The following is a 25,172-nucleotide window of genomic DNA, read 5'->3' on the forward strand; positions in this document are numbered from 1 at the left end:
TCACCTGATTGTCCTGTTTCCTGCTACACATGCTACAGTAAAAATGAACAATGTTTCCTCAGATCCTTGCTTCTAGGGTGGAGAATTAGCTTCCTATGATTAGATTATCAAAACTAATCATAATCTATAGACATTCAGGTGCCTCATTAGCTCACATCTCTTTTAAAGCATCTCATGGTTGTTTGGTCTTTCTGCTCTATGTTAACAGTCCAACAACTGTGGTTTTGTTGTTTATCATGTATTTAACAACTAGTTTATTGTCCATTCATGACATTTATTTAATTTTACAAGTTTCCTTGGACAAAGGTGAATGACACATAAAGGATAATAATAAATGGTTCATTGCAATGTGGTGCAGCAGCTTCCCTAATGTAAGAAAATCCACTCAGTCATTAGATTAATAATTATATTCACAGTAATTTATCCAGATATTTTATTACCTGTATTTAAAGCAGATTCTTCAATAATGCCAACATTAAGTTAAATTCATTCTTTGTGTTAGAAATATGTACTATGAGGACAACTTTAATTCGCAAGGATCATATTGCCATTACTCTGACAACTATTGTATGTTTCTTAAACCAGGATACAGCTGGAGCAGGAAAGACAGGAAAATTAGAAGTAATGCTTCTAAAGTACTTTCTAAAGTTACAGACCAGTGTAATTAGAGCACTGAGATGATACAAATGCTCTTTTCTTAAGACACGAGAATGGAATTTTTTCCTTGGCAAAATTCAATGTGATCAGTATTCTTAAGCTTTGCGGCATGTTAACAATAGAATGGTACCATTATAAATACTTCAGAAAAATGTTTATCAATAAACCTATGTTTTTATACAGGTGACATTGCTGTTAACACAGCTTCAGGGACTCTTAGGTTCAAATCACAGTTTTCAACTTTTGGTGTTGCTACACCAAAAGGGTATCTACGCTTAATCATTATTCAGGGACTGGATATAGAGGTGGTGAACTTAGGGGTTCACATCAATAACAGAGACAGAGGAGTTATACAAGAAAGGGCAGAGCAGGCTCATCTTTCCTTAGGAGACTGCATTTCTTCAATGTGATAAGTGACACCTTTCACACTTTCTACAACTCTGTGATGGCTTTTGCAATTTTCTGTGCTGTAGTGTACTTTAAGAGAGGCACACCGAATCAACAAGGTGATTAAAAAGACAGGTTCCGTTAAAGGACACCCTCTCAACCTGGCCTAAGTTAGATACAAAGGACAGAATGAAAACTAACTTCATGGCCGTTATGAACAATGCTGCACATTGTTTCTATAACACACTATTATTAAGGAAACTAAATATTCAGCATAAAAGTGAAAAGAAATACTAGTGGAGTACTTAAATACCAGCAACAATGTGCCTTTATGATTCACTGCGACAGATCATTTTATCTATAGTCAGAAGTTTTATTGCTTTTCTTGTCATTAAACATTAGAACAATCTAGACGAGAACAGGCCATTCAGCCTAACAAAGCTCGCCAGTCCTATCCACTTATTTCTTCCAAAAAACCATCAAGTCAAGTTTTGAAAGTCGCTAAAGTCTTACTGTCTACCACACTACTTGGTAGCTTATTCAAAGTGTGTATCATTCTTTGTGTAAAGAAAAACTTCCTTATGTTTGTGCGAAATTTACCCATAACAAGTTTCCAACTGTGCCCCCATGTTCTTGATGAACTCATTTTAAAATATCAGTCTCGATCCACTGTACTAATTCCCTTCATAATTTTAAACACTTCAATCATGTCACCTCTTATCTTCTTTTGCTTAAACTGTACAGGCTCAGCTCTTTTAATCTTTCCTCATAATTCAACCCCGTAGCTCTGGAATCTGCCTAGTCGCTCTTCTCTGGACCTTTTCTAGTACTGCTATGTCCTTTTTGTAGCGTGGAGACCAAAACTGCACACAGTATTCCAGATGAGGCCTTACTAGTGCATTATAAAGGTTGAACATAACCTCCTTGGACTTGTACTCCACACATCATTCTATATAACCTAACATTCTGTTAGCCTTCTTAATGGCTTCTGAACACGGTCTGGAAGTTGATAGCTTAGAGTCCACTATGACTCCTAAATCCTTCTCATAAGGTGTACTCTCAATTTTCCGACCGTCCATTGTGTATTTAAACCTAACATTTTTACTTCCTATGTGTAATACTTTATTCTGACATTAAATTTCATCTGCCACAAAAGTCTGTATGCTATCGCGGTCCTTCTGTAATGTAATGATATGATATATAGATAGATAGACACTTTATTAATCCCAAGGGGAAATTCACTTACTCCAGCAGCAGCATACTGATACAAAAAACAATATTAAATTAAAGAGTAATAAAAATGCAGGTAAAAACAGACAATAACTAAGAATAATGTTAATGTTTACCCCCCGGGTGAAACTGAAGTGTCGCATAGTTTGGGGGAGGAACGATCTCCTCAGTCTGTCAGTGGAGCAGGACAGTGACAGCAGTCTGTCGCTGAAGCTGCTCCTCTGTCTGGAGACGACACTGTTTAGTGGATGCAGTGGATTCTCCATAATTGATAGGAGCCTGCTGAGTGCCTGTCGCTCCACCACAGATGTCAAACTGTCCAGCTCCACGCCTACAATACAATCAGATCACTAGGACAGCATTTGTTCACTTAAGAAACATAGCAAAAGTTAGACCTCTTATATCATTGAAAGATGCTGAGAAATTAGTTCATGCTTTTGTTTTCAGTCAACTAGATTACTGTAACGCACTCCTCTCAGGACTACCCAAAAAAGACATAAATCGTTTGCAACTAGTGCAGAATGCAGCTGCTAGAATCCTAACCAGGAAAAGAAAATCTGAGCACATTTCTCCAGTTTTGATGTCACTACACTGGTTACCTGTGTCATTCAGGATTGACTTTAAAATTCTGCTTATGGTTTATAAAGCCTTAAATAATCTCACCCCATCTTACATATCGGAATGTCTGACACCTTATATTCCAAATCGTAACCTCAGATCCTCAAATGAGGTGTCTCCTTAGAATTCCAAGTGCAAAACTTAAAAGAAGTGGTGAGGCGGCCTTCTGCTGTTATGCACCTAAAATCTGGAATAGCCCGCCAATAGGAATTCGCTAGGCTAATACAGTGAAGCACTTTAAAAAAAACTGCTGAAAACACATTATTTTAACATGGCCTTCTCATAATGTCACTGTAAATTAAACCCTGATACTCTGTATATCCAATTCATTATAATAAGTATTCATGGTGGCTCTCAAATCTGTATTAACCCCTACTCTCTCTTCTGTTTCCTTTTCCGGTGTCCTTTTGGTGGTGGCTTGCGCCACCACCATCTACTCAAAGCACCGTGATGTTCCAACAATGATGGATGGATTAAAAGCCAGAAGTCTGTATGACCATCAGCATCAAGTGACTCCATGAGAACCCTAACTACAAAGAGGACTATTTCATTTATGTTAGGTAGAATGCTCAGAGGGGACTGGGCAGTCTTGTGGCCTGGAACCCCTGCAGATTTTATTTTTTTCTCCAGTCGTCTGGAGTTTTTTTTTGTTTTTTCTGTCCACCCTGGCCATCGGACCTTACTCCTTTTCTATGTTAAGAAATTAAAATAAGACATTAGTTATGTTGTGTTTTATTTTTCTTTTCTTCATTATCTAAAGCACTTTGAGCTACTTTTTTGTATGAAAATGTGCTATATAAATAAATAAATGTTGTTGTTGTACAATAGAGCCTGCTTTCCTCACCAGTTTGTCCAGTCGTGAGGCGTCCTTCTTCTTAATGCTGCCTCCCCAGCACACCACCGTGTAGAAGAGGGCGCTCGCCACAACCGTCTGATAGAACATCTGCAGCATCTTATTGCAGATGTTGAAGAACGCCAGTCTTCTAAGGAAGTATAGTCTGCTCTGTCTTCTCTTGCACAGAGAATCAGTATTGGCAGTCCAGTCCAATTTATCATCCAGCTGCACTCACAGGTATTTATAGGTCTGCACCCTCTGCACACAGTCACCTCTGACGATCACGGTGTCCAGGAGGGGCCTGGGCCTCCTAAAATCCACCACCAGCTGCTTGGTTTTGCTGTGTTCAGGTGTAGGTGGTTTGAGTCGCACCATTAAACAAAGTCCTTGATGAGGTTCCTATACTCCTCCTCCTGCCCACTCCTGATGCAGCCCACGATAGCAGTGTCGTCAGCGAACTTTTGCACATGGCAGGACTCCGAGTTGTATTGGAAGTCCGATGTATATAGGCTGAACAGGACTGGAAAAAGTACAGTCCCCTGCGGCGCTCCTGTGTTGCTGACCACAATGTCAGACCTGTAGTTCCCGAGACACACATACTGAGGTCTGTTTGTAAAACAGTCCATGATCCATGCCACTAGGTATTAATCTACTCCCATCTCTGTCAGCTTGTCCCTAAGGAGCAGAGGTTGGATGGTGTTGAAGGTGCTAGAGAAGTCCAGAAACATAATTCTTACAGCACCACTGCCTCTGTCCAAGTGGGAGAGTGACTGGTGTAGCATATAGATAATGGCATCTTCCGCTCCCACCTTCTCCTGGTATGCGAACTGCAGAGGGTCGAGGGCGTGTTGGACCTGTTGCCTCAGGTGGTGAAGCAGCAGCCTTTCCATGGTCTTCATCACATGTGACGTCAGAGCGACAGACCGGAAGTTGTTCAGCTAACTAATGGATTCCAAATTATCTGCTAATTCACCTTTCTTGGTATCATCTGCATACTAACCAGCTTGTTACTTATAATCCTATCTAAATCATTAAAAATAGCAGCGGCCCTAGCACTGACCCCTGAGGACCACCACTCTTAACATCAGAAATTTCTGATGAGATTCCTCGCACCATCACCCTCTGCTTCCTGTGTCTGAGCCAATTCTGCACCCATCTACACACATCACCCTGAACTCCCACTTCTTTTAGTTTGATGCCCAACTTCTCATGTGGCACCTTATGAAATGCTTTCTGAAAGTCAAAGTAAATAATATCATATGCTCCACTTTGATCATATCCTTTTGTTGCCTCCTCATAGAATTCTAACATGTTAGTAAAACACAACCTCCCTGTTCTGAACCCATGGTGACTGTTCAGAATAACTCCTGTCCTTGCCAAGTGTTGCTCAAACTTATCCTTAATAATACCTTCCATTAATTTTCCTGTGATGCATGTTAAGCTTACTGACCTACAGTTGCTTAAATCTGCCCTGTCACCCTTTTTAATATAATGGGATGATATTTGCCATTTTCCAGTCCTTTGGAATCTCTCCAGTATGCAGTGACTTCCAAAAAACAGAAAGCAGTAATCCATACTCTCTTGCTTTGGCTGTCCTTTAAGGATTTGTATTTGACCCAGTTTTCTTGGCCATATGATGCATTCTCTGCATTACCTGATTTAATTAATTAAATAATATTATTCTGCAGAGAGTTTGGGTTGAGAGCATGTGCTGATAGCACACAACAAACCATTTGGATTGGGACTCGAGTGCAGCGGCTGTGGGTTTTTTTTTTCTTTATTCTGCAGAATATAATAAAATCTTAACCCTTGTACTGGCCAAAATAAATTGGCTTTCTGTTTACTTCAGGATTAACATTAAATCTTGACTAGTTAGTCATAAATCTAACCTGAAAAACACCAACCCTCACAATAACAAAATAGACTGATGTAGCACTGAAGAAAATGTGTAAGCAAGTAGAATATTTCAGCCTCCAGATCTACAGGATTGAGCCATACAAATTAGGCCAATAGCCAAGTGAAACCACCTTTGCCCATTAAAAAATGGCCTACCCAATAATTGTTCTGAATCAAAGTATGGTCTCCTTTTCAAGTTCTCGGAATCTCAATGAATTCCAAACCACACTTAAATCCACATCTTTCCACCTTCTAAAGATCTTTTTGGGAATGGTGGATGTAGAGAAAAGCCAAGCAAAATGACACCTTTTATTGGCTAACTAAAAAGATTACAATATGCAAGCTTTCGAGGCAACTCAGGCCCCTTTGTGTCATTTTGCTTGGCTTTTCTCTACATTCATAATGGCTAACACGGTACAACACCCTAATACTACGGAATGGTGGATGGATAGTTTTACATGTCAAAAATGTCTACTTAAATTATCAGTTGGTCAGAAAGATATAAAAACTGGTGAATTGTGCAAGGACCCTAAGAAACTATATACATCAAAACACTAAAATGATTTTTGAAGATAATCATGCAAGTTCTCATTTTTGTCTGCCTCTTAAGACAAAGCATAGTAAAATGTCTGAATCAGGAATGCCAAAAACTCTGACCAGGGTCTAAGGCTGGAAATGTTGGTTATTTGGCATATACAGCACAAGTATGGCCATGCTCTGACTGATAACATCAGGCAGAATTAATAGCTATAGACGTCCGGCCTTGAAAAAGAATGTCTGACACTGATAATGAACTGAACGCTGTAAATGGCAAAAAGGTCTCCGTCCTAGTCTTTATGTACTTCATTACTATCATTTCTTATCATTTGTTGAACAGGAACTTCGTTTCGATGTATAAAAAAAAAACTAAATTCTTCCGTTCCAATTAACTTTAACAGTTAGCCATGTAGTTAGAAAGAAATTCAGGAATGTATCATAACTACAGTACAGTTCACAAAGTATGACCACTGGGGGCATAGCAGCATCCCAAACCCCCAGACACAACAGAGTCCAGGTTCAAAACCACAAGGTGTTTTTTCCACACAATACCCTTTCAGGATGCCAATTTCTTCCTTTTCCTTCCACACCTCCGACATAGTCTCATCCATCTCTTCTTGATTCTCACACTCATGTAGGAGACATGGTTTATTTTATGCTTCAGACATATCCTTTGCACACTGGAAGCACTTCTGGGTAAGGCAGAAACCCCTCAAAGAAGGTTCAACGCTTCTATCCCTTCAACAAGACCTTCCTTCCAGGAAAGGTACTAGCCCCCAAACTGGACAGAACGCCAGTCTATCTCTGTTCTTCTCTTATGACCTACGTTCCTGGTATGGAACTATCCTCCATTCTGTATGGCACTCACAAAGCTGTAAATATTCTATCAGAGTACAACTAATATGAACGTATTAGAGTTACCTTTTAAATAGTGAAATTCCTCAGCACTGTCAAATCCCTGTTATATGCCAAGAAAAAGCATCAATATGGAGACAACTATGGTGTCAGACTCATGTAAATGGAATGACAAGACAACATAAAAGTACAATAGGATGACACACACTGCTGTCATCTGACAAAAAGAGCAAAACTCACTTTAAAACTGTGCTTAATTTCTCTCATTCACCACATGTTCTTCATCAAGTCTATACATATGTATTTTGTGCAGACCATTACCAATAAGGACTTGTCCCTGCTAAGTTACAGAAACTGAAGCAGCATGCTATGAAGCCTCATTAAAATACTACTCTCTGTAGCAACCTGACAAAGATTTCACCAGCTGAATCCAACCTCCAGATACAAGAGCAAGCCTGTTTTGTGCAAAGCAAATAAATCATCTTGCAGAAGAAGGACAAAAAGATGAAGAGAAAGCAAAACACAAACAGGAAAGGAATGTTCTAAAGAAAGTGTCTGAAAAATATTAATCAAAAAATGGTGTAAAGCACATTAAGTCCTTCTCATCAGGCATACATTCAAGTTTCAAACCACCTGAAATGCATTCACATCCACATTTTTATTTCCTACATGTCATACCTTATATTTACTGATATTAAATTACATCTGTCAAAGACTTGTCCAAGTCTGAATGCCATCCAGGCCCATCATCAATAATTCTGCTGATTACCTACTGTATCTTGTTATTTATAGTTTTATCAACATCAGTTATACAGTGACCCCAGCACTTTTAGTATCACCAGATTCTGAAAAAACACACCATTGTATTTTGCTTTCTGTTTTTACATCAATCTTGCATTCACCTACAAATTGCACCTTGAATTCCCACTTGAGTTCAAACACTATCCTCTCTTGTGGCATCTCTGCAAAAACTTTTTGAAAATCCTATACACCTCTCTGATAATATCCTTTTTATTCCTTCCTTACATTATTCCTTCATAATAGTGAAACTTGAACATTCCCCATGTTGACATTTCACTGCCAAACCTGCTTTGACACATGTAGCTCAATCTTTTCCTGAAAAGCTTCTCCCATGCATGTGATGCATGTTAAGCTTCCTGGCTTATAGTTACTTGGTCAGTCTGTTCTGCTTCTTTATATAATGTGACAACATTTCCTAGCTTACAAATTGTAGGAATCTCCCCATTGTGCAGCAATTTTTGAAAAATACAAATCAATGGTTTACATGTATTTACTCACTAAATTCCTAAATCTCTCTAAGATAAATAGTATTTGATCGATTTGTTTGATTTTTATCTAAGCAGCACTTTTCTCACCATAATTTAAATATCACCTAGTCAATTTTAAGTTTTAATTCTTTGCTTTTCTCATACCATAAAGCTCTGAACCTACTTCTTGCCAGCAATTCAGGAGTTTTAGCTATGATAAAAATATATAAGCCATCCGTCTACAGTGGACCCTGGGAGAGTCTCAGGCTACCTGCCTCTATTACCTAAGGAAAAGAGTCAGAATTCTGGAAATAGAGATCACCTTAGGACAGGGGTTCCCAAACTTTTCAGCTCACGACCCCCAAAATAACCGTGCCAGTGACTCGTGACCCCCACTATCCTCGGAAGTGGTTAAAATATACAAATGTTGTGCACAGGCCTATCCAAACATGAGCATGACAACACGAAAGAACACAATGGTCTAACAACCATATAATTTTTTTTAATACGTGCACATGTCGGAATGTTTAACATCCATCCATCCATCCATTGTCTCCCGCTTACCCGAGGTCGGGTCGCGGGGGCAGCAGCTTGAGCAGAGATGCCCAGACTTCCCTCTCCCCAGCCACTTCTTCTAGCTGAATGTTTAACATGGTGCTGTAAATTGATCTGCTGCAACTGACGCCATTGATGTGTCGTTAAACTGTCGTAATCACCTCAGGGGTCGCGATCGAACGGAAAGAAATTTGAAAGGCTGATGGCTTTTTAATATGCATGTTTTTTTTTTAATGTAACTATTAACTACTAGTTTTTATCTTTTGTTAGTTATGGATAAAATGTTATTTCTAAAAAATTAAAATTTAATTAATTTCTAAAAAGTTTAAAAAAAGTATTTGATTTCTTGGAAATCATCTCGCGACCCCCCCCCCCCCAATGTCTCACGACCCCCTAGAGGGTCGCGACCCCTACTTTGGGAACCACTGCCTTAGGACACTTCAAGTTTATCTTGTAATTCCAAGCTTCTAGACCAGGTGTTTAGTGATGGGGTCTTAAGAGTTTTGGGCTTCTTGAATTTCCTAGGAGCCCCACAGTTCTGATTTCTGAACACTCATTACTCTTCAGTGGAAACCCTTGGTTGATGGTTCCACTCCACTTGAACGTATACAACCAAAAAAAATTTAACAGTATATGTCTTCCTCATATTTATTTAGGCACTCAGCAAAAAAAACAGTAAGGACATGTGAAAACTGTGCGCGTCTGTGTATTTCCCAGCAATCAATTAGTAAAATGTACTCTTATCACATAATATAAGAAATTTACAGTGTTGTAGCACTGTGAAAAAATTTTGTCCTCTTATTTTTAAGATGTGGAATAATTTAAATCAACATTTCACTTAATTTACATTTTCAGCCATACATCTTTCCTTATGATTTCTAATTTATTTAAAATATGCAACTTCTTCTGACAATTATTTTTAAAGTATCTGTGCAAGTCTGTCAAACTGGACACAAATCTGCTCTGTTTATGGTATTTCTTCATTTTTGCTCAGCATATGCAATTACAAAATGATTTTATTTAGCATTAAAATACATTTTACTAGTTTTAATCTTTTAAATCTTTGCCTACTACTATTGGTTATATGCAGGAAACTGTTAAGTGTGAAACATGACTTTCATGTAAAGAGTGCTCATTATCTTTGTAGAGACATCTGTTCTAAAACTTTATTTTTTTGCACAATTCACACTAAGCAGGGTAAAGAAAACTTTTGTATCTATGAAAAGCCACCAGTAATTACTCAATATTAATTCCCAAAGCAGTCTTGTTTGGTCCTTTTCTTCAATCTTTAAATATTTGATTAGTTGATCTCATTTTCTGTCTGTTCTCCCTTTGAGACCCTACTTCTAGTCTACTTCTGACACTATTTGATATATACTAAGATGAGACAGTTTTTCAACATAATATTATTTTGTATACATTTTATTTTTCATTTCTAAAGCAAAAAAAGGTTTCCATCTATTTACATCAAATGTTACCAGGAGAACTTTGCAAATAAATCCACTCAAGTTGTTTTATTACTCTTGCTCCCAGAAAGAGCTGTCATAAAGTTCTCCTGCCTATCAGGATGGAGAGACACAACATTTACTTTTTCCTGAGACAAATATTTATTTCACAAAAGAACCTGCAAACTCAAAGAACCAACTAGCAACTTAACTGGTGTCTAAGCAGTGTAAGACAACAACTTTAGATGGTCCTCCATTATAGTGCCTGAAAATCCTTAATTTCCATTTTGATTAAACAGTTTCCAAGCTGTGTCAAACAATACAGTTATGCAAGAACTGAACCCGAGTACATTAACCTTTTTGAGAAAATGAATAAAGTAGATGAAGAAAGTGACAAACAGATATTAGAGGAAGACAGTTCTGCAAGTTTTGGAGAAAGTGAAACCGAAGAGAAAAGTGAAATTTTGGATAACATTGCTGTAGAAACATTTAAGCTTACTACAATTCAACATATGCATTGTGCTGTTCATACTCTGCAACTTGCAATAAGAGATGGATTGCAAGATCGTCATGCAGCTACTCTAAATGGCAAATTGAGGCAGGTAACTGTTGTAGCCAGGGTCTCTAAAACAGATGCCATTTTGGATCAGACAACATGCTGGGGAAGCACTTATTTGATGGTAAAGCGTTTGCTTGAACTAAAAGACTTTCTTGAAGAACTGGACAATGAAAATGTTTTATTAACTGAAAGCCAGTGGGCACAAGTAAAAGAACTGGAAAGTCTACTTTCTTACCCCTTTACTGTCACCAAAAGGTTGCAATATGAAGATTTAACACACTGTAAATTTTTCTTGGAATGGAAGAGCTTGATATATTGACTGAACAAAAGTGGAGGGATAATAGCTGATGGCATCGTATCTTCAATGAAGAAAAGAGAGAGTCTCTTACTGGATAATCATATCTTGTTAGCTGCTATTTATGTTGATCCAATGAGCCAAATTTTGTTGAGCAGTGACCAGTGCTAATGGAAAAAAGACACTCTATGATGTAACAGTTTGCATGAAGGGATTACTGCCACCTGAAACACCACCACTGGATGAAGCTATAAGCACTGGTAACTCAAGATCATCCTCTTCAAATGAAGAATTAGACTTTGATTTCTACTTGGACAAAATGGAGAGTATAAATTTTGCTTTCTGAGGTCACTTAATTGTCCGAGTTTGTGGATTTTTCATACAAAAACTAGCAATTTCAAAGTATAATGATGTTTTGTTTCTTCAGTTTTTGACTACATGTTTGAGTGCTGATTTGGGCTATCTTCAAACTGAAGTCCTTGTGGCAATCTTTGCTTTGTTTCATCACCTGTTTATCTCCCTGTCCTGCCATTTGCCTATGTGGTACAAGGGGGCTCCGCCCCCTGCTCGCTTCGCTCGCCTACCCCCGGCGTTTTGAACCCGTGCCCGCTGGACAGCCACGTGTGAGGATGATGCACGTTTAATACGGAGAGTTCGCCCGTGTCACTCTGGGGCCCCCCACTGTTAATACGGAGCTCCGTCCGTACTATTATGCGGTGCATTGTGGACTACTGCGGACCCCGTAGTGTTTCCCGTTTCAGTTTGTATCTCGGTCAGTCGAGCTTTGGTTTTTGAAGCTTTTGAATTCCAGTCTTCATTATCAGTAACTTGCTGTCCATGTGTTTGGCCCCCTCGTTTAACCTGTTTATGACGTCTTACTTTGCTTTCTACTCTGTCTTTCATTTCTGATCTCGCTTTATTCTGCTTTTGTTTCAATGACACCTGGTCCGTGGTGAATATAATTTCCCTTTTTCGAGTAATAATTTTCATTTGTTTGCGATACTGTGATGTTTATCTTACTGTTAATAATACATCATTGTAATGTGATTCACCTATGCTGTATAGGTTAGATGTGTGAGGATGACGTATGTTTAATACGTAGCGTTCGCTCGTGTCACTCTGGGTCTCCCCACTGTTACTACGAAGCTCTTTCCGAACTATTATGCGGTGCATTGTGGAGCACTGCGGACTCTGTAGTGTTTCCCATTTCACTTCGTATCTCGTTTAGTCGAGCTCTTTCTTTTTGGAGCAGTGCCTGCCTGGTCTGCGGCATTTCAGACGCACGTTGTAGGCGCCTGCGTTCATTAATTATATCCAGACAGGCGTGTGTTTGTATCTCAGTCACTGGAGCTGTATCGTGTTGAATCCGTGCCTGCTTTGCCTACGCAGTTTGAGACACGCGTTGTAGGCGTCCACGTTCATTAGATCTGTCCACGCGGGTTCGGTGTCGAAGCTATGTTACTTGTTGAGCTGTTTGGTTTTGGAGCCGAGACAGTTTTGCTTCCGCGGTTTCAGACGCGTGTCCATACCATCTCGGGTTTGATGTATGAACCTTTGTGGACTCCGTAGGGGGCGTTGACCCCTTGTTTTACTATGTCTCCTCCTGCTCTTTCAACACGCATTAGTGCCACTCACAATATGGCGGTGACGCCTGCGCTTTCCGTATTATGTCGGTTTTTACCATGCTGTGTACCTCCGCTGTGTGGTGTGGACATTTAACTGTCGTTGTTTCTGTCTTTATATTCTGTATCTCGGTGTGCATGTGTTTCGTGCCTAGGTTTTTTTGAAGCTGTTGCATTCCAGTTTTCATCATCTGTAATCCGCTCTCAGTGTGTTCGTCCCCGTTCTTTAATCCCTTTATAAAGTTTTACTTTGTTTCCTACTCTGTGTTTTATTTCTGACCTCGCTTTATCCTGCTTGCGGCATGTCAGACGGTTCGTAGTCTTTCTCGTTTTACTCTGGGCAGGGGGGCTTTGTTCTGTAACCTGCTCTCCATGTGTTTGTCCCTGTTCTTTAATCTCTTTATGAGGTTTTACTTTGTTTCCTACTCTGACGGTTCGTAGTCTCTCCCGTTTTGCTCTGGTGGGGTGGGGGGGGGGGGGCTTTGTGTGGCACCTGCGCACGTGTGTAGTCTCTCCCGTTTCACTCGGGGGGGGGGGGGGGGCTTTGTGTGGCACTTGCGCACTATGTCTTTTGCGTCCACGGGCAGGTCCCTGCATTCATATCCGGTTTACCATTCTCGTTTAGTAATATGGATTACATTGGCAACATTACAATAAAGCATGTTCATACAACAGTAACTTTTACTAATAACAACTTAAAATGCATTTAAATTTTAAATAACTGTAAGGTTCTATAATATATATAAAAATCTGAATTATCTAAATTATAGTTTCTTTTGCGCAAAAATGTCAGTCTTTATACTGTGAAAAAATACTATCAAAAATAAGATTAACATATTTACCATTATTAAAAGTAACTTTATACCATGTTGTAATTAATTTTGACCAGAGCTTTGAAGAGAGTCTTTATATATAATATGCTACCATGGTTGTTCGTTTGTCTGTCCAGGATTTTAAATCACCTGTAGCTCACAAACCATTTGACCTGAAATTTGGTACACATATACCACGTGACCTCTACTATCCACCTTCGGGGTGATGATTGACCTCCAAGGTTATTCCTCTTTTAATTTTTATTTTATGTTATTGTAGAATCAACTCTCGGCAGCGGCCAGCAGGGCAGCCATGCGGCACCTGCATACGGGCACTGTTCTCATCCCCGCCACCTTTGCCGTCACTTCCCCTACCACTTCATATCTTAAATCATTCTTGAGGCAGATTGAAGACTTAAGTGCAAGATTAAGTAAAAAATACTAAGTAATTGCAACACAAACACTGACTTAATCAGTTTTAACGCGAAAAGATACTGACGAAAGAAGAGAAGAAGCAGGCCGCTAGGGTGGAGAAAAGAAGAGCTGCTCAGGAAGCAGCAAGTGCATCAACTTCTGAACAAACAAATGCTAAACGTACAGAGAAAGAGTATGAAAACTATCAAGTCAAGTCAAATGTATTCACTGCACATTATCGTGCAGTGCGCCGTTACTAGTATTTTATATAAAATGTAATTTTTTTAGGTAAATTTTGTTTTCATTTGTATATAGGATAAAGCTGAAGTTCTTTCAAATGTAAAAATGCTTTTAATGTTACTAAATCTTGTATATTACTGTTTTAAACACATATTAAAACTTTACTGTGGGCAAGGATTTGGTTTTATTTTTATATTGCTTTGTTGTGCCTCTTTCTTGTCTCAATAACTTGGTTGTGGTTTGATGCACTGCATTTTAATATTCCTAAAATGAGAAAAATCTAATCCTCCTCTCCCTTCACTTATAATTATGAACTGTTAACTATGCAGTTCTACAGCATGGACACTCATATTTATGGAAAACAAACTGTAAAGTCAAATAACGTCTTTCTAACAGAAATAACAGAATAAACTGTTGTTGTTCAAAAAGTTTAGAATTAACATTTATCATCAGTTCCAGATTTCTACTAAAATACATATTTCTGTCTTCCGTCTGTTTAATTCAAGGTCAAAAACTATTACATTATGAGGACAGAGAGCAAGCAATCATGATTCAGTACCTTACCATTAAGTTGAGTGTTCAGCTACAATCCAAAGAAATAAAAGAGAGGAATAGAATGATGAATAATGTAATATTAAGATTTACCAATGAGATTTAAGGAAATTTACAAACGATCCATGATCTGTGAATTTCCCATTGGGATTAATAAAGTATCTATCTATCTATTGTTCTTTGGAGACAAATTCAAAGAAAAAACTTAGATATTTTTATTTTCAGAAATCCTGTCATCAGTTCTTCCATAATAACATATGGATGAAAATATGGTGTGAACAAGAGGGTTCATCTTCTAGACAATTGGAAAGTCTTTTCCAAATTTAGATCCTTTACTGAGGAACTGGATTTCATCAACAAAAACAAAGGAAGAATATTCTGGGAATGAGGATATTTTGAGAGGCATACAAGGATTTAAACTAGGCTGCGTGAGTAGAAACAACTAACAAGACAAAAAAAAAAAAGAACTACATAATGTTAAAATAATTATTGCTGTGTGGTTAAACATCCTTCAGAAAAGATGGACAAGGTAGAAGATAAGGTAAAGTGTCAGCATTTCCCTTAAATAATATTCAGGCACAAAGAATCAACAAAGTATAGTTAACATGTCTTAATCACTGCAGGTTATATGTTATGAAAGAAGAAGTTGAGAGCTTGACTATTTTGAGTTTTTTTTACAGGCCTTCATATTCTTTTATTTTTCAAACACTTTATTTTATATATATTACAACTTAGTCCAATAAATGACTGGGAACACCCTCTCAGAAATGAATCATTTGATTTGTTACTGTTCCAGTACTGGGTAACAGATTGACACTTTGAACACAGCAATTCCAAAGTTTACAGTATATACCAAAACAATCTTATATGAGAGTCTTGTTAGAAATATGGACATTTTTTAATGCTTGATGCTTGAAATCCCCGCTAGCCAGACCAGCTTTTAAATGGAATCAGAAGCATTCAGCATGGAGACAGCTTGCAAATCACCATGAACAAGATAGTAAGTATACTTCTGTGTGGTATTCAGTGATATGAAAAAAGATTCTTGCATAAAACACAACAGTTTTGATGAAGACAGGCAATTCAGTTTGGTCAATAAATTAAAGTACAACCCCAAATCAGAAAAAGTTGGGACAGTGTGGAAAATGTGAATAAAAAAAGAAAAAAGCAAGTTATAAATTCTCCTCAAATTTTATTTCATTGCAGACAGTATGAACACAAAATAATTCATGTTTTGTTTTGTCAACATCATTTGATTTGTAAATAAATATCCATTCTTGCCATTCAGGCTTGCAACACATTCCAAAAAAAGTTGGGATGGGGGCAATTAAGGGGTAGTAATAAGGTATAATAACTAAATAATGATGTGATTTGAAACTGGTGATGTTAACAGGTGACTGCAATCATGATTCGGTACAAAAGCAGCATCGAGGAAAGGCCTACTCCTTTAGGAGCAAAGATGGGCAGAGGATCGCCAGTTTGCCACCAAGTGCGGGCAAAAATCTTTGAAATGATGAAGAAAAACGTTTCTCAAACACAGATAGGAAGAGATTTGGGCATTTCTCCCTCTACAGTGCATAACATAGTGAAAAGAATCAGGGAATCTGGAGAAATTACCGTGCGCAAAGGCCAAGGGCGCAAGCCTAAACTGAATGGCCATGATCTCCGAGCCCTCAGACGGCACTGCATTAAAAACCGTCATTCATCAATAAATGATATAACTGCGTGGGCTCAGGACTACTTCAGGAAGTCACTCTCAAGCACTACAGTATGTAGTTACATTAGGAAATGCCACCTAAAACTGTACTGTGTCAAAAGGAAGCCCTACATAAATAGTGTCCAGAAGCGCCGTCGACTTCTCTGGGCTCGGAGGTATCTGGGATGGTCCATTGTGCAGTGGAAACGTGTACTGTGGTCAGACGAATCGGTTTTTCACATCTTTTTTGGAAGAAATGGACGCCGTGTGCTGCGGACCAAAGAGGAAAAGGACCATCCAGACTGTTACCAGATACAAGTCCAAAAGCCAGGGTCTGTCATGGTATGGGGTTGTGTCAGTGCCTTTGGCAAAGGTAACTTGCACTTCTGCGATGGCACCATCAATGCTGAGAAGTATATCTCAGTTTTGGAGGAACAAATGCTGCCTTCAAGACGACGTCTTTTCCAGGGACGCCCATGCTTATTTCAGCAAGACAATGCCAAACCAAATACTGCGCGCATAACAAAGGCATGGCTGCGTAAGAAGATGGTGCGGATGCTTGACTGGCCTGCCTGCAGCCCTGATTTGTCTCCTATAGAGAATGTTTGCCGTATTTTGAAACGAAAAATGCGTCAACGAAGACCCCGTACTGTTGCGCACCTAAAACTTTGTTTGCAGGAATGGGACAAACTAACACCTGCAACACTTAGTCACTTGATTTCAGTTATAATTTGTCTACGGCATATGTAAAAAGGTGTAGAAGCACTGCTGTACAGTTTGTCAAGCATGAACCTTGTATTAGATGAATAAATGAGCTTATAATTTAAACCTTTCACAAAGAACCCACAGTCCACTCAAACACCTCAATGATGAGAACAGGTGCACTTGGTCTACCTCAGGCGTAGGCTGAACATTTGTTGTTATCTTTCAGTAGGTACAAAAAACTTTTCAAATTAAAAAGGTACAGGTGATATTAGCAAAATATTAATTTTCTCAGCAGGACATGCTACTTAATATTTGACCAGTGGCTAGCCCAAAACTGTAGTGACTAAGAGACAATTTTGTGATGTAAAATGTTAAAGTTCAACCCAGTTTTGCTCTAATAAATTCTTTGGTAAGGCAGTAAATGGGAAAGAGAGAAGCTAATTAGAACAGGATTTAATTTACAGCAATGAATTAGCCAATGATTAACAGATGACTGAAAAACATGTGTAGTAAATGCAGCTGTCCAGGGCTGAACTTACCCATCTGTGACTCATTTGTTCAAAATGCTTGCTTCTATACATCACTGCACTCACTGCAACAATTATTGCTGCATAGTTGTAGTATTTTATGCAATTTAAAAGAAAATAAGTCTTTTTTTGTCCACCACTGAAAATATTAATTGTTGTCATGTGCAGACTTATTAATAAGAAAATAAACATTTGCTTTTAATTAAATAGGCACCAGCAGGTAGATTCACAAGAGGAGGAGAAGTAAACAGGCACAGAAAGCATTCATAAGTTTATGTTGCTGAAACAAAAACTAGACTAAACAGGAAGATATTAAGATATACCGCAAATATTAATCAGCATGCCCTCTGCACCATCAGGTATAGCTCACGACCTCGCCTAAATCCAGGTGAAGTTAGGAGTCATTTCCTAAATTAGAAAAACTAATAAAATGCTTTTACTCCTACCAAGTTTGCATTGCTCTGACATTTTCCTGACCATTTTCCTATTCTGCTTTATAGGTATGGCCAATGATACCCCTTTCACCCTGGATCATATTTAAATGTCAGTGAACCCAGACTACTGGGAACACTTTGAGTGTCCAGAAGTGATTTAAACTTGAGACAATTTTATTGTCATTTGTGATTGCCAATTCTATCATTTAATAGGCTTGCATATTCATGAGGTTTTACCAGATTGGTGCCTCAAAACTTCAACATGTCTTTGCATTTTCTTTTAGGGCATGTAAGGAATCTTTTTACCTTCAATTGCTATCACAAAAAAAGTATATTATTGTACATTTTATAAATGTTTTAAAAAAACCCACCAAGAAGCAAAACAACAGACCAGCTCATTATTATGGTAAACTGAAATTGTCATTACTGACATATGCCACTGCAGCTAAAATATATGCAATCACACAACTTTTCATATGTCCATGATATGTTTGATTAGTGCTATATAAAACCAGAAACAATGATTTGGGTAACCATTATGTACGCATTAACTCTTTAGCTGCCTTTTCATTTAGGATTTAGGAATATAGCAAGTGTAGCTCACAGCTACAGCTATCAAGGAGCAGGCAGAAAAATATACAGAGTGCGATACTGAAAGAGAAAAAGACTTGAGTTTTGTAATTCTTGAGAAGCAGTACTAAGGGTTCTTTTGCAAGCAGAGGGTAAAGGCCACAGACATCTTTCTTTGTTATTTTTATAATAATCCAAGGATACAGGATAGAGAAGGTTAATGCATTACCTATTGTGTGTATCATGTTATCTCCAGCTGGTATAAACATTCAATATAGTTTAGTTATTCATCAGGGATTAATTAATGACAATATATTTTTACCACAAAGATATGTAATCATTTGCTATGGTATTCCTCTACAAGTGACAAGACCGATTGTCTTATTTAGAAATGTGACATGACAAAAACAGATATTTGTTCGTTTACTTCTGAAATATATGAAATACCTACAAGGTTACTTTAAAAATTATAGCTACAGAAACATACTAAACTTCACACCAAATAAGACAAATGAAGCTATACTTGATCATAAACATTTGAAGCATCAAACATTTCACCAAAGTACCTTGCATCCTGGATGATCCCAGATATTCTCTCAGCATACAGGTGTGTCAGCATTTTTAGATTCACAGGTTGCTGCTTAATGTCAAAATTTTCAAAAAGTGGAAGGGCCACATTTGCAGAAACATTCTTGCATTTAAAACTGAAAGAGAACAAATCTTACTTGCTTTTAAAAAAAAAAAAAAAAAAAAAAAAAAAACATACTCTAATATTCAAATGCCATCACAACATTATTTAGACCTAGATAATGCTAATAATACCACAAAAAAAGATTTTCAAGATGCTAGCCAGTGATTTGTGAAGTGTTAATATATGGGTTTTAAAGCAAGCTATGACATCCTCTTTTAAAAATACTAATAATAAAATCTCACATCATAATGATAGCACTTCTTAGTAAAAATGTAACAATATGTAAAGCAGGAAATAAGTCTGCTTGTCTGTCTGTTTTTAAACATGTTGAAAGGTGGTGATGCTAGCAGATTTACAGTTTGCAGAATGACACAATAAGAATAAACACAGCATAGGTCACACAGTATTTGCCCAGATCATTCAACTTAAAACAAAGTGCTTTGTATAATTTAAAGAACCTAATGGCTGTGAAGTCAGTAGTTAGAGAAAGTGAATTAAACTGATTTTGGCTTCTCGTTGAGCGCTGCAGCAATTTCCATCAGCTGGTGACAGAAACTCAAATATAAGCAAGAAATGTTGTTTTGTGAAACCACCTATCTTTAGAAAGATGAAGGAAAAAACTCAACAGAAAGGCAAGAGCATGCATACACAGACCCAGTTTACCCATGTTGCACAATTCTCTCTTAAATTCCTTTGCTCCACTATTAATGGTCATTAATTACCCCTACATATTAAAACTACTTTATATTTTATATTGCACCACTTACATCCACAACTACTTCTCTTCCCATATAAACTGGTTTGGACATGCATGAGGTTGTTCGGGTAGTATCCCTGTTGTACCATTCATTAAGGAAGAACTAAGGTAAATGTTTTCTACATTATATCATCCTCTTTAGTTGCCTTTTGGACTTGGAATAATTGTTTCTTTTAACCTCTAACTTATTCTAATAAAGAAATAGATATGTGTACACTAATGAAAAGAGCTGGGTCTTTAAACTAGGAGGCTATTAAAGGGAAAATAATTAATTCACTATTATGTGACATCAGTCCAAATAATTATTACATGGAAAATACTGAAGTACTATTTTAAATATAGTAGAGTTTCTCTACTATTTGAACTTTTTGCTGAACTGAATTTCCTTCATGACGAAAACTTTTGCATTTTACAAAGAAGCCTTTTTAAACACTATGAATGGTTATCTCCTAGCATTAAACAAGTATCCTGAAGGGCCTGCTAAGTATATTTAGACAGTATTCTACCGGAAGGAAATGATCCATTCATCCATCCATCAATTTAGAGAATACAATTAACACTAGAATCACCACGGCTAAAGCCAATTGAAATTGTACAGGGTGAGGCAGAAAGGACGGACGTTTTTTACAAAATCATAAAATTGTTAATTTTTTCTTATAAAGAAACTTATTGAAAGATTTGAGTTCATATTGAAATAGCATTTGACAAAATCAAGTGTGGAAAACAACATCTCCCATGTGGTGTCCGTTATCACTGATACATTTCTGAAGGCGTTCATGGAAGTTGGCTTCCACTCTTTTCAACATCGCTCTGTCGATTTGGGCGACTTCCACATGAATGGCTTCCTTCAGTTCCTCCAATGTATGGGGCTTATGCTCGTATACATGTGCCTTGAGGTGACCCCACAAGAAATAATCGCACATGGATAAGTCAGGGGACCGAGGAGGCCCATGAATGTCACCAAACCTGGAAATGAGTTGACCAGGGAAGAGAGGGCGAATAACATCCATTGATGCTCTAGCTGTGTGGGCTGTCGCCCCATCCTGCCGAAACCACACACACCGGATGGGAATACGTTTTCGTCGTAATTCAGGTAAAAAGAAGTTGTTTATCATCTCGATATAGCGCTCCGAACCATTACTGAGGCCAAGTTCAGAAGAATGTTTCCAAGCAGATCGACTTGGACTGCGCAGCAGGGCCAGTCGTACGCTTTCCACATTTTCAGGGGTACGTGCCGTTGGTGTAGCCCCCGGCAGTCTTTTGTTCATTAGTGTACCTCGTGTACGAAGTGCTTTAACCCAACGTAGGATAGTGTTACGAGTGGGAACAGCTTTATTTCTGTGGATATTGAAATGGCAACGAAACTCACGCTGAACTGCAGTAACAGATTGGTTGCTCTTGACAAAACAGTCATACGCAAAAACGTGGTGTTCTATCGTCCACGGCTCCATGGCTTCAACTAAAAAGAAAATAAAAAAATGCTAAGACTTCGCGAACCTAACGCCACCTACCACACATCTGTCACTCAACCTAGTGGTGAGTTCTAGCCATTTCAAAGACGTCCGTCCTTTCTGCCTCATCCTGTATATTTAAGTCTTTAATTATTTCATTAGTTTTCATGTTATGCTCCTGTCCAACCATAATTATTAGTAAACGACTACACTTCAAATGTTTATATAGTTGGAACTCTTCAGTTCTGTTCAGAAAATGTGATTTATATTGCCGCTACAGCCAATGCCACTGAAAGCTGGTAACATCATATGCATCACTGTCTTTCTCTTCCAGTTCTCACTTGATTGCATTTGCATATCATTTTTATATTGACAAATCCTCTCCTGCTGCTGTTATTAACATTGCTAAAAATTGTTTCCCAGATGTGAACTGCTGTCTGTCTTCAGCATACAACTGGTCATCCAGTTATTTCATTTATGTAAAAAATGACTATAAACTCACTTGCAATGGCATCAAGATATTTTTCACACACAATGGTATACAAAGAATACAGCCAGCATGAATTTAACATGGGGAAAAGGAGAACATGCAAAGATGGCACATTGTGGATAGCAGCTCACTTCACAAAGTTTTCACAGACAAGGCAGATGCTTTCTTTGTGAAAATGGAAGGACTGGTGCAATATGGTACTGGACCCTTTAAGGAGGAAAAAATATGATTTGAAGACAGCTACACTAAAATGCTGGTGCATGTATTGAATTAAATACAAACTCGACAATCAAGTACTGAAACACATGCATGGTTTGATGGTGGATGTGTAAACATATAAATTTAATTTTTGTATTCGTCTATGTTGCTAGGTTTGCCATGTCTGTGACATCATTGCACGTGAGCTTCATTTACTTACAGATCTACCCGCCCACAATGTACCATCTCACGCGTTCTCCTTTCACCATGTAAAAATGTTGTTGGCATTGACTTTGTAGATGGCCAGCTTTGCTGCTATATCAGACACTTGGCAAACTTTATGGAAAACTACATCGTAAGTGATAAGTAAGTGGCAGACATTCCCACTGATGAGCAGTTTATCTTGATGGAATGTTGATGCCCTTTCCTGCAATGAAAGTCAAATAAACCCGACAAGTCTGGAATCTAATTTTCTGGAATCTGAAAAGAGTAACAAATTTACATACATGACACTATTCCCTGTTTGGAGAAAGATCAAAATTGATTGCCATGGAAAGACAGTGTGACTGGTGATGTGACTCGTGAGACTTTCACAGGTAATACGAGAAAATTCACAGGCAATATTTTCATATCACTCTGTATGCCATAAAAGCTACTTGCTCAAAAACCAGCCTGCTCAGTACCAAACTGTAAATAAAATGAAATCGGAGCTGCCAGTCCAATGTAAAAGGACATAAAAGGTGATCAAGGAGATGGACACTGATCAAGCACAGAGGCACTGAGAGAATACACTCACAGCAAAACAAAAGTGAACTCAGTACACCCATTTCTGATGTGCAAACCACTCAAGTTGCAAAAATGATAAGACGATTGGTGATATCGGCAGTATTATACTTCGTCCATCATGCCACCTGCCATTTACCTACATGTAAATATGGTACATATGAAAGTAATGCTGTAATTTTATAAACTATTTACTGTATATAGAAAAATATTGCTTTGACTTGCTATTTTATGCTTCCAGCATGAAAAGTGCTGTTTTTCTTTCTGTGATTAAATAATGAATTGGTTTTATGCAAAGTTGAAATGTAACTTTGGAAAGCCACTTGTGTCATAGCATCCCTTCCTCCAGGCTGCGCAACCCTGGGACTTTTTTTTCTTTCATTAGATGAAAGCGTAAGCTAATATTTAACATGAAAATATATGTAAATAATATATGCTGTGTACCATAAAATGAGTTATGCATACATTTAATCAAACTGTAGCAGACTCTTTGTGGCTTTTGGGTGTAGGGATGGGAAAATGTGCTATCAGCCATTAGTAGGCCATTAGTGAGAACAAAAGAACTCACATGCCACTTGATGTAATCTTGGTGGTTTCAGTACTGAAAAAATGTGTGGCAGTTCTACTGTTAATAATTAGGGAGGTAGGTAGCTGGAGTTACCCTTGCAGCACTAAGCACAAGGAAGACAATCTATCAGCGAATACGAATACACACACACACACACACACACACACACACACACACACACACACACATACTCATACTGAGCCAATACTGGTGACATCAGCCCATGTAAACACAGGCAGAATGTGCAAACTCTGGAATTCAAATACAGTTTGCTGGAGATTTAATCCAGCAACTTTAGCTACTATTATTAGAATCTGCAGTTTTGTTTATAACACACTGAGCATTTGCATTTCTTCTATGTACATCTGAAAATTCACATTTGTCTTTTAGATAAGCTTTATCAGATTATGATGTTACAATAACCAGTAAATTTTGCCTTTGTAATATCCCATCGAGAAGTCAAATAAGATCTGGCCCTGAAAATAAGGCCCTTAACGTTATCCTCCTTCCTTTTGTAATCAGCAACTTTAAGTCTTCAGATAATGGAAAATGCAACAAAACATGTAAAGTGCTCACCTCTGAAATTAAAAAACACCATACATTCAATGTTTTACAATAAAATGTTATCTAAAATAAATTTTGCAAAGTCTGATTGGCCATAGTGTATGGTTGGGGTGGTTTGTGTGTGTTTGTGGATGTGCGGCATGTGAATGACTGGTGCCCTGTCCAGCGTTTTGTCCTGCCTTGCGTCCTATGTTAGTTGTAATAGGCTCCTGTGGTTAAAAGGGATAGAATATGAATGACTGATTTACTTCTATACTTTTTTAAAAAGATAATATTTACATTTTGTGTTTGTCTGTGCAACATTAAGTAACCCAAAAGATAAACAATAAATTGGTAAACTTAACTGACATTAATGTATGCATTATTTATTCAACATTCACATTGTCACACCCTTCCACTGTACCTTAATAAACATTCAAACTTTTATGCAAAAAAAAAAAAAAAAAAGAATAATTAACAGCCTCTACAGCCATTTAGTATTATGTAAGATAACATACCATTGTGTCACTGAATCTTTGGGACATGGTGGGATTTCAGGAATGTCATATCCTGGATTGTCTGTACAGCCCATGTCGTTACTATATGGAATACCATAATAATAATCAAATCCTGTGAAAGGGGAAACATTTTACAATACTGCACCTTGTTATGAATTAAAAGAAATCAAATAGGCGAGTAAAAAATTTTTTGCATTTTGTATATATGACAATGCTGCTATTACTATTATTATTTAGAGGAATACCAGAATAAACAGTACCTCGATTTCCCGGATGATACTGGTCATGGTGTCCAAGATGCCACTTTCCTGCATGGGAACAAACATTCACATTATATACTGTATATGAGTATATATATACTGTACATGTGTGTATATATATATTAGTGCAAAGTTGACTAACTGACTTACTCACTCATCAACAGACACACTGGTTACTCTTTACTTAAAAAGCTGATATTTGGC

At 37.8% G+C, this 25,172-nt stretch overlaps 1 protein-coding gene across 2 annotated transcripts in view; it reads right to left on the bottom strand.

The window, feature by feature from the left end:
* Nucleotides 1-25,172, bottom strand: part of arsg (arylsulfatase G) — a 162,534-nt gene that overhangs the window by 78,193 nt on the left and 59,169 nt on the right. For both annotated transcript variants that reach the window (XM_028819132.2, XM_051936241.1), the window contains exons 4-6: nt 24,969-25,016; nt 24,709-24,820; nt 19,276-19,413 (exon numbers count right to left, since the gene is read on the bottom strand). In XM_028819132.2, the coding sequence (XP_028674965.2) occupies nt 19,276-19,413; nt 24,709-24,820; nt 24,969-25,016 (298 nt within the window). The remainder of the gene's footprint in view (nt 1-19,275; nt 19,414-24,708; nt 24,821-24,968; nt 25,017-25,172) is intronic.

The sequence above is a fragment of the Erpetoichthys calabaricus genome, chromosome 14 (genome assembly GCF_900747795.2).
Source record: "Erpetoichthys calabaricus chromosome 14, fErpCal1.3, whole genome shotgun sequence".
NCBI lineage: Eukaryota > Metazoa > Chordata > Cladistia > Polypteriformes > Polypteridae > Erpetoichthys > Erpetoichthys calabaricus.